Genomic DNA, 10,972 nt, shown 5'->3' with positions numbered 1-10,972 from the left:
GCCTTCAGTCCCTCGAGAGAGCGGTGCGCGGCTGGCCAGCCTGAGCAAGGCGCTGGGGCTCGGGCGGGCGGGCGGACGGACGCAGTGAGCAGACAGACGCCCAGCGGCCGCCAGCCCCACGCAGTTCCAGCCAGGCTTGCACCCCGAGGCCGGCAGCAGCCTGTGCCCGGCGAAATCTCCCGCGCTCTGCCCGCTCCGGCTCCCGTGCCAGCGCCCGGGGGCCGCCTCCTGCCAAGTGACCGCTGCCTCTCCGCCTCCGAACGGCCCGGGACCATGAAGCTGCTGCCTTCAGTGGTGCTGAAGCTCTTTTTAGCTGCAGGTAAGAGGGCTGCCGACGCCCCCGGAGATCGGGGGGATGGGGACGCTCAGCTGGGGGCACCGGGGAAGGTCGCTGCAGCGGCCCCGGGGCGGGCCACTTGGTGGGGCCCGTACTCGCTGGCAGCGGTGCGTGGAGACCAGGGTTCTGGGCTGGGAGTTTTGATGTGGCCTCGCCCCTCACCCGCAGTGGTCTCGGCATTGGTGATTGGCGAAAGCCTGGAGCGGCTTCAGAGAGGGCTGGCGGCCGAAACCAGCAACCTGGACTCTCCCACCGAATCTCCGGACCAGCTGCTGCCCCCAGGAGGCGGCGGGGGCCGGGAAGTCCTGGGCTTGCAAGAGGCAGACCTGGACCTTTTCAGAGGTGGGTGTGGGGGCTGCCCTCGGACCCTGGTGGGCAGTGGAAGAATAAACGATTCTGGGATTCGTGCTGTTTGGGCACACCCGTGGGTTGGGGCTATTCATGGAGGACCTCAAGGAAAAGCTGCTCGGCCTGACAAGCGAACTGGAGGCTCCTGCAATATGGGTCCCGCTGTCTGCCCTTTGGGTGTCATAGGCTGAGTTGCTGCCCTTCTGGGCACTTTGGGGCAAACTGAGACAGGCAACATATCTGGGGTTCCTACGTTCTTCTGAGTAGGCTGGTTGATTGGGACAAGGAATGGTTGAGATGCTTCCCATAGATTTTCTATGTAAAAATGAGAGTAAGTCCTAATTCCCACATCAAATGACCATTATGTATACAGTAACAGATGTGGAGGCGCTAGGCGCATAGTAGGTCTGCAGTGTTTGTCTCCTCCATCCACCTGTCTCCATGCTGGGGAAACAGGGGAATGGGGAACTCTTGTTCTCCCCAGTTAAGCCAGCCCCTTCTGGGGAGGCTATGAATGGTGAACACTGGGTCCCTAGGAAGCTATATTGAAATGCTGATTGTCTACAAATCCCATCCAAAGGTGGAGACTTCCTGACCACCTAGAGTCCCTGAAAGAGACTCCAAGGGAGGAAGGACCAGTTGTAATCCTCCAACCAGCAAATGTGGATGTGGCTGAGTGCAAGCACAGGGCAGAGTCCAGAGCCCTTGGCATCACTCATTTCCATGGCCCAGCCACATACAGCGATTCTTTAGGGTGGAGCAGGGACTGAGCCCTGGAAGCCCGGAATGACTATATTTGGTTGGAAAGCTACCCACCTGTTCTATCTCCACCTGCTTCTCAGCCACCCTTCCTCCTTACCCAGAGCTTCCCTTAGGTGCCATCTCTGTATAAACCAAGGGTCTGCTCCAAAGCTGAGCATGGGCTCCTAGCCTTCATCCTCTCACAGTGGCCCTCTAGGGTCACCCCTGGCCTGAGCAACCTGGATTCTCCTGGCCCCTTCCTCCTAGGCTGGGCAGAGCTGGACTGTGACTCATTCTCCACCCACATGGCTGCTTCTCATACCTCTGCAGACCTGAGTCACTTCTCCCTCTCCCTGGCAGGAGCCTGGCTCTCAACCTGACACCCTCTTCCTCTCCCCTCTGATGGGCTTGGCCCTCCAGCCTCAGTTTCACCACAGCTCTGGTCACTGGTTTCTCTGAGCAGCTGTCTCACCTTCTGCGCTCTGAAGGTGCGCAGGCCAGCACCAGAGGAAATGGGGCTGTGGAATTGCTGCTGCCTTGCCTCGTGCCCCTTCTCCTGGCTTTGCTGTGCAAAGACTATCTTTCAAGTTTGGGGATCCTATCACCTAAAGTAAATACAATTGACCCTTGAACAACATGGATTTGAACTGCTCAGTTTCATTTATATGCAGACTTTTCCCAATAACTATATTGGGAATTTTTTTGGAGAGCTGCAACAATTTGAAAAAACATTTTTCCTTCTAGCTTACTTTATTTTAAGAATCCAGCATATAGTACATATAACAGATAAAATGTGATGTGTTAGCTGTTTAGTTTATTGGTAAGGTTTCTGGTCAACAGTATGCTATTAGTAGTTTAGTTAAGTTTTTGGGAAGTCGAAGTTATATGCAGAATTGTGACTATGTTGGGGGTTGGTGCCCTTAAACCCTGTGTTTTTCAAGGGTCAGCTGTAACTGTTCTCATTTATTAAGTGTGTACTGTATTCTAGGTACTCAATGTGTTATTATGGGTTAATTAATCCTTGTATCAACCCTCTGAGATAGGAGCTCCTGCTATCCACTTTGTACCAAGAACCCCAAGGTTCAGGGAGATTGAGCAACTTGCCTAATATCACATGGCTGAAATTGGAGCCCAGGTCTGCTGACTGCAGAGCCCATTCATTGTCTCATTCCTGGCTCAACATCCCAGGTGCTCTAGACTTTTCTGGGAGAGAGGAAGTGGGTGTGTGAGGCAGCTTGGTGTATTGGGAAAGAGCACTGCATATCAAGTACAAAGACCACATTTCTGATCCCGACCCTGCATGACCTTGGGGAAGTCACTGCCTTTTGGGACCTTAAATTTCTCATCTTAAATGGAAAGCCATGATATTCTTTGAAGTCACTTCCAGCTTGAGGGTCCTAGATCTCTAGTCCGATGTATGATGCATACCCTTCTGTCAGACACATGGCCACAGCCAAGGTACAGTAGGTACCTTTTCTCTGCTGGGGGCAGAGGAGAGGGGGACGGGCATCAGACTCCCGGGGTTGAAGGGCATAGCCCACGGTCAGTCCCAGCTAGATGTCTCTGTGAGGTTGTTTTTCCCCCCTTTGAAGTATGGAGAGAATGGAGGAATCACTGTGTTCTATTCCTTCTGGATAGCTCCTTACTTTCCGTCTTTCTACCCTGTATACACTGTACTCCTATCTTAGAGATCTATAAACAGAACATTTGGGGATGAATGTAAATGGACCCTTGAGAGAAGCAGTAAGGTGCAAAGGGCAAGGTAAATATTTTGCTTGAAGTCAAAAAAGCAAAGCATTGATCAGGGATGGCCTGCTTGCTGTCCCTGAGCCTGGCTCTGCCCTGGACTCATGAGTACCCTGGTACTAATGGTACCGCAGAGGGGGCCATCTGGACATGGGCACTGTTCTTATTTAGGAGTTTTCTGCTCCCCCCCCCAAACCCTCCAAGTACCTTCTTCAGAAGCAATTTTTATCTCTGACGCTCTCTTCCTGAGTGCAGCATCAGGAAATGAGGCTTATTTAAGGAACCAAGTGGGCGTAGGAGAGTAGGAGATAGGATGGACAGTGGGGTGGGGGGGAGGTTGGTAGAATTGTCCGGTCAGTTGCAATCACTCAACAGAAGCTAGCATTCTTAGAAGGAGGTTTTTATACTGAGTCTGCAAAGTGCCTTCCTTGGGAACCCCCTAGCTGCTAGTTGTCCACTGCTTTCTGGTAGTTCTCCCCAGTCTTCCTTTAGCCCTTGCAAGACCCTAGACTAGAGGTCTTCCCAAAGGCTCTGACTTCAGGTCGGGTCAGAGGGAGCACATATTCCTCCCAGAGGCTGTGCTGTTCTGATTCCTTCCCCTGTAGAGTCAAAGGCTTAACGGGGTACCTTTCTCCTGCAGCTGCTTTCTCCTCTAAGCCACAATCTCTGGCCACACCAAGCAAGGAGGATCGTGGGAAAAGAAAGAAGAAAGGCAAGGGGCTAGGGAAGAAGAGAGACCCATGTCTTCGGAAATACAAAGACTTCTGTATCCACGGAGAATGCAAATATGTAAAGGACCTCCGTGCTCCCTCCTGCGTGTAAGTGTCCCTTCCCCAAGGCTGCCTTGCATCAGCACACTCTTTGTCAACCACGTGGCTGTTCCTCGTCGTCACTGTTTCTTGAATTTATAATTCCACCCAGTTTCTTCTCAACCTCTGAGTGGAAGTTGGGAGGAGGGGAAATATTTTTAGTCAGCGGAAGGAGCTCCCCCCGCATAGGATGCAATTTCCTGTGGCGTGGGTTTGTGACGCTCTTTCATCCTTGGGGACATTTCCTGCTTGCTCAGAAATGAGCATGTGGCTAGGAGCGCTGATACCTGAAGGCAGGTCCTTCATTCCTGCCTCATGCCCTACTCCAGATGGGAGAAGCCAGTAGGAAATATGGCCAAATGGGCTTCCTGGGTGGAGTGGAGCTCCTGTGGCCTCTTTCCCGAGCTGTGCAGGCAGCATTAGACATACACCGTGCGGGTATGTGTATGCTCAGACATATGTGCACATGAGTGGGCAGATGTGGGCTGATTCTGAGGCATGGCAAGGTCATTGTGGGAGTAGAGAGAGGCCTCTCCCCACTTCTTCCTCATCCCAGCAAGGACCAGGAGGTGGAGGGCATGGCAGATATTGGCCTTTGGCCATGAGGGTGAGAAAACACTTTCTTTGTGCAAGATTAATGGTAAACGGAACCCAACCCAGTAGGCATCAGCTCCTGGTCAGACAGCACCACCCCGTCCCTGGCCAGGGGTGTGGATTCCCTAGTCCAACCCGGCAAATGGCTGCTTTGGCAGTCCCTCAGGGATGACAACACTGCCACACTCTCTGGTAGGCATAATGTCACCACCATGCCTGAGGCCAGCACCTGCATTAGGCTGCAGACATCCACTCTCTTCTGCTGGGCACAAGGTCCCATGGAGAGGCAGGCTCTGTGACCTGGAGACTCGGGGTAGGGCCAGGCACACTGCCTCCCAGCCTGTCAAGAAGGCTGGCTTCTTGGCGTCTCTTCCACAGATCCCTTGGCTTTTAAAGCTTCCTTATCCCATCTGAGCTCATGTAGCAGAACTGCTGTGTGTTTGGCATTTGGCAGACAGACCCCTCACTCCTCACCATGTCCATGGCTGCTTGTGTTTCCTCTCCTATAACATCCTTGTCAGGAGGTTAGTATTGAAGGGATTGCCTATGGGTGACATAGACAGTCCCCATGTTATCCTTTTAGGGTCTTGGGACAGGGCAGGAAATGTTTGTCTTTAATTTATAAGGTGACATCATGACCACAGGCAGAGAAAGTGACTCTTAGAGCAGTCAAGATGGACTGAGACCAGGAACCTGTCTGGGCCAAGTAGGTCCAGGGTGGTGGTGGATGGACTTCGCGGCTCAGCTGCTCTCCTGGAGTGACTGACCACCTAAGCCCAGAGAACCTAGATAAGGGTGTCTGGGGCCAAAGTGGCTGGAGGGAGGGTGATGATACCCATAATGCCTAGTTCTTTGCCCCAGAGCTTCACAGTTTACACTTAATATGAGTTGAGCCCAACAGGTGTGTATTGAGCACCTACTTGGTGCCTACGAAACACCAGGTTTGGGGACGGGATACAGTCCTGTCCTAGGATTCTCAAAAGCCCCTGCTGGTAGGCAGGGTTTGCTGTCTCTACTTGAAAGATGAGGAAGCTGGAGCCAGGAAATAGGAAGTGATTTGCCTGAGACCAACAGCTGAATAAGTGGGTGGAAACAGGACAGGGACTCAGGTGCCCGACTTTCAGTCCAACATGCTTTTCAGGCTCCTGGACTATCCTGGGTGTTGGCTTGCACCCCTCTTCCCTGTCTGTCCTTACAGTTTGAGTCGGATTTTATAGAGGGCAGCTGTTATCCTAGAGATCTCTTAAACCTTTTACTAGCCTACGAGCATGGCAATCTGATTTGAAGACTGTTTTCCAGGCAGATTTTCAAGGCACTGGGCTCTTTGTCCAGTTTGGCTGCCTTCTGCCTAGAGCCCTTGGTATTCAAAGTAGAAGGCAGCAAGACAACAGAGAGCTCCTGGTTCTGGGGGAGTGTGGCATCTGGGCACTTATATCTGGAGCCCTTTGTGACTCCTCCTTGCCTCCAGACCATCAGCCAGGGTGTGTCCAGGCTGCCGTGGTGAGCCTGAGGCTAGCTGGCTTCCTAAACCAGCCCTCTACAGCCACTATCCACAGGAAAACCCTTTTGTGTCACTAGCCAAAAGTTGCCCTCAAAGAGCAGCAGTTTCCTGGGGCTTCTGACTGGCTGCTGACCCACAAATTGGCTGCAAGGTTTCCTGTGGCTGGAGGAAACTTGGGGACAGTTGGCTAAGGAGGACTCAGAGCTGGATGAGAGACAGATCTGGGGGTATTTCACTTGGCCTCACTGTCCAGATGCTGAGAAAGAGTGGTGAACCCCCTTTTCCTTGGCTCTGCTGGACTTTGGTGCCCCATTCTTCAGGATGTGGGCATACCCTTTGGAGTCAGATTGTATAATAATTCACACATATGTAGGGCTTGGTCTTTTGTTAATGCTTTACCTATATTATATCATTTGATCTTCACAGTTCTCTAGAGAGGTTATTATTCCTGTGTTTTACACAAGAAAATCAAAGCTTGGAAAGGTATAAGTAACTTGCTCTAGATCACCAGCCTAGAAATAATAGCAGAACCAGTCTAGAACTCCTGTGTTCCAAGTTCTCTCCACCCCTGGGGTAGGGGTGGAGAAACCCAGTTTGGAAGATGGCTGGACCCTGGAGAGATCTTGCTTCTATTGTAATAAGAGTTCTGAAGTGGGCCACAGACATGGGTAGGAGGAACATGTGCCAGTTTGATGGGTCGCTGGCTCTGAGCAAGACACTTGATCTTGTCCCCACCCCGGATGCCTGGAATGTGCTCATTCCCCCCTCCTTCCCTGGGGAAGCCAGGAGTTGTCTGCAAAGGGAGGGGGAGGTGGGTAATATTAGGATGTTTGCATTATTATCTTTTTGACTCAGGATGGGGGTGGAGAGATTATGTAACTGAATCGTGGAACTCTGAGGCCAAGCTTTATTTCTATCATCTGAGTAACTACCTGTGGGGTTTGAAAGATGGGCTGGAAGTGAAAAACAGACTGAGCTTCAGCTTCCCTCCCCCCAGGAGGGCACAGTCTCTGAAGTCGTCCAGTCTGCTGGTTTGAGTCCTGGCTTAACCAGTCACTAGCTCTATAACCCCGGACCAATTATTTGTGAAGTTAAGCCTCAGTCTGTTCATCTTTAAAAAGAGGGTAGTAACTCCTTCACAGAGACATTTTTAAGAGTAAATGAAATGATCCTTGTAAGGCAATTAGCACAGAGTACTTGGCTCAGAGTGAGCCATTTAATGTTTGCTATTTATTATTAGTTATTATTCAAGTTATAATAATAAAAAAAAGGACAGAGATCAGGGACAAACAGCCCTCATGAACCCGTCAACCCATCAGATAAGTGTTTCCTTGGGGTAACCTGCCCTGTTCACAGTGGAAAGAATCATGAATTTGGATATACCAGGACTGATTTCTAGTCTTAGGAAGCTGTGCAATTTTTGGTAAATCACTTAATCTTTCTGACCCTTACTCTTAGTCTTTCAGTCTGTAAAATGCGGCTGTCCCTGCCTACCAGGGAGTCTCAACTGAGCTAATAGATAAGAATAGTGTCTTCTAAGCTGTGAACTGCTGTGCATAAGTGATTTCCCAGGGGCACTCCTTAGAACTTCCCCTACATCCTGGCAGCTCTTGCCCACTTGGGTAGTTGGGACAGATGCATGGAGAGGTGCTCTGCTGTGTGTACAGTGGGCCTGACCTATATTTATTCTGCAGAGAGGCGGTTTCCCAAAGCACCCAGGAGGAGCTGGGGCAGGGAGAGGCGCTGGGCAGGAAGGAAGGGGTAGCCTGGCCCCCTACTGCTGCTAGGTCTAGAAAGGTCCTCTTACCCAGGGTGTCTCAGTAGGAAGAAGGGATCCTTTGCTGGGAGGCACCAGGTGGACAACCTGCTTCCCATGGGAAGGCGCAGCTCAGAATGGGGGGCTGCCAGGTTCTCAGTGCTTCCTTCAGCCGCAAGACCCCAGGCAGACAGTGCCACGGCACCGCCTGGCTGGTGGGTGGGCAGCTGTGGGCAGAGGGGAGCACACTGAGCTCAGAGTCAGGCCATCCAAGTCCACATCTCTTCCCTGCCTTCCCTCGCCGTGGGGCTCCCTCCTGTGTCAGGGGTCCCTTGGGTGCTCAGATAAGGGAAGGGACATGAATGTTCTTGTTCACCTGTAAGCACTTCCAAATCTTCTAAGAGCTTCTTGGAAATGATTTGTGTTAGAAGAGGCAGGTGCCATATGACTTATTTTTTGAGTGAGAAGAGCGAAGGGGCTGTTTCTGACACTCTTCCGTGCTCTGGCAGGACAGCTGGGCAGGAGGTTAGCTTGGTTTGTTTGCTTTGTCCTGTGATGAAGGAGGCCCGCGAGCCCAGCGTTCAGAGGCCAAAGGCCGAGGTTAAACTCTCAAGTTGGGTCCTGCACCCAGGAGGAGCTGGGAGTTAAATGAAGGGAATTTGAGAAAAATGACTCCTGGCAAAGGAACAGGACCTATTAATAGGCTGGGCAGTGGCAGAGAGGGACGCTCGAAGCATTGATGGGGAAGGCTGAGATTATTTCTGGTCAGGATGTTGAGGGGCCTCACTACAGGGAGTGATACTGAATCAACTCACCCCACTAAGTCTGGGGCCCAGTCCTCTTGACTGGCTTAAAGAATGTCTTCGCACACATGCAGTTAATTATCCACACGTGGAGCACATCTAGCTGAGACCTTGAAGTCCTCCCTCACTTTTTCCCTGCCTGGAGCAGGAATCTCAGGCCAGAGAAGCAGAGGGCGGGGGAGGGGTGGAGGGCGAGGAGTGAGGGAGGCCACCGGACTTCAGAGGGGTTTTCAGAGAGCCTCCTACCAGAGAAGGTTGGAGGAAGAGATTACGGGCAGGGGCAGATAGGCTGAGGGCATGAGGACTGGGATTCGGCTTCTGTAGGTGGGCCATTGCCAAAAGAGAGAGGCCAAACCACTAAGCTTGTCTCTGCTTTGTTCTCTCTTAAACAGCTGCCACCCAGGTTACCACGGAGAGAGATGCCATGGGCTGAGCCTCCCGGTGGAAAATCGCTTGTATACTTACGACCACACAACCATCCTGGCTGTGGTGGCGGTGGTGCTGTCGTCTGTCTGTCTGCTTGTCATCGTGGGACTTCTCATGTTTAGGTGCGTGTTGGGAGCCCCCGGGGGCTCTGCCTGAACTCTTTCACGTCCATTCTTCTTTCTCCTGGCTTGCTTTTGATGGTGGTAGTGTGTGCTCTGGTGGTTAAGGCTCAAGTTGGTGTACACTTCCCACCGTGAGGCATCGGGACCTCAAGCCATGCTTCTTATCCAGGGTCTATGTTCTCAAGTGGGGGAGACCTGCCAAGCACCCCGTGCCTGTTTTCAAGCAGTGCAGCTCATCTCTTGCGAGACCTGGACCAAGTCACCTATCTTTCTAAGGGTCATAATCTTCCAGTGATTGTAATCTCTGTCCACCTTCCCATAAGGATGTTGTGAGGCTTGTACAAATGAGCTGAAAGGTCTTAGCAAATGTAGCCTGCTGTCAGAGACAGGCAGCTGGTCCTTTGACCCGAGGTTTGTTGAGCTGCCCTACCCCCTGGGCCTCTCTGAGCAGTTGAGGGAACCACCATGCAGTGTCCCTTAGAAGAACCCTCTCTGGGACCTACATCCTGGTGTAGCAGGCAGAACTTGCTCACAAAACTTTCCTTCCTCAGGTACCACAGGAGAGGAGGTTATGATGTGGAAAATGAGGAGAAAGTGAAGTTGGGCATGACCACTTCCCACTGAGAGAGACCTGTGCTCAAGGTAATGGTTCACCCTTTGCCCTGTGGTGCCATCTTCACCTTTCCTGCATCTGTTTTAAGGGATACTGAATTCCTCTCTTGGTTTAGGAGTTGGGGAACAGGGTCACAATGCAGAATTGTTTTCAGAAAGGCCATCCATGCTTTATCTCCACTTAGGGTGAGAGGTGCTGGAGAGATACTGAAGGGAGATAGATCTAAGAGGACAGCTTCTGCTGTCCTCATCCCCACCCCTTTTTACCCTTTCCCAGATGACCTTTCCACTTAAACTGGACCTGAGAGACTCTCAAAATCTAAGACTGGCTCCGGCTTTAAATGCCTTCCTCCTGTGCTTTAGGAATTGGCTGGGGATGCTACCTCTGAGAAGACACAGGCTGATCGCGGACTCTGCAGAGGCGAAGGACTTCACAACTAGCTCTGAAGACACCTTTGTCCCCAGTTGCTACCTAGATTGGACCTCCCGTAACTGCTTTGCCAAAATACCAGAGCCTTCAAGTGCCAAACAGAGTATGTCCAACAGGATCTGGGGCAGAAGAAAGCAAACGTGAAGGACCTTCGTGCCCTTCTGATTCCCCTCCACCCAACCCTACTGCCCCCCATGAGTTTGTTCAAACACTTATCTTCTGGATTAAGATGCCAGTTACATTCTATATGCTCCAGGATCTTTGACCGAAAAAAAAAGGAGAGGAAGAATGAAACGTTTGTAGATGGGAAGAAAGTAACAAAGATTGAGAAGCCATGTACTCGAGAAGTCACCGAGGGCCCTGCCATTTGGACCCTGTGGAGCTGGATTTGATGAGCTAACTGTGAAATATCCCAAGCCTGAGAACTCTGAATTCTGGGACTTCTACCCAGATGGAAAAATAACAACTATTTTTTTTGTTGTTGTTTGTAAAATGCCTCTTAAATTATATATTTATTTTATTCTATGTATGTTAATTTATTTAGTTTTTAACAATCTAACAATAATATTTCAAGTGCCTAGACTGTTACTTGGGCAATTTCCTGGCCCTCCGCCCTGCATCCCCCACCACTTGGCTCAGTATCACTCTCCCCTGCTGCAAATCCAAGATGGCTCTGTGACCATCTGTAGGGATCTATCATCTGTCCACATTTCCAAACATCTTCGATGATCGGAGTCGGTATGGTCA

At 51.2% G+C, this 10,972-nt stretch overlaps 1 protein-coding gene across 1 annotated transcript; it reads left to right on the top strand.

The window, feature by feature from the left end:
• Positions 1-10,750, top strand: HBEGF (heparin binding EGF like growth factor). The gene is made up of 6 exons (XM_017652179.3): positions 1-319; positions 506-679; positions 3,813-3,990; positions 9,028-9,183; positions 9,735-9,825; positions 10,159-10,750. Exons 1-5 carry the CDS (start codon positions 274-276, stop codon positions 9,805-9,807), a joined length of 627 nt encoding a protein of 208 aa, XP_017507668.2. The 5' UTR covers positions 1-273; the 3' UTR covers positions 9,808-9,825; positions 10,159-10,750.
• The last annotated feature ends 222 nt before the right edge of the window (positions 10,751-10,972 follow it).

This window comes from Manis javanica, chromosome 14 (genome assembly GCF_040802235.1).
Source record: "Manis javanica isolate MJ-LG chromosome 14, MJ_LKY, whole genome shotgun sequence".
Lineage (NCBI taxonomy): Eukaryota > Metazoa > Chordata > Mammalia > Pholidota > Manidae > Manis > Manis javanica.
Note: the sequence above shows the minus strand (reverse complement) of the source record. Positions and strands in the feature narration are given on the sequence as shown.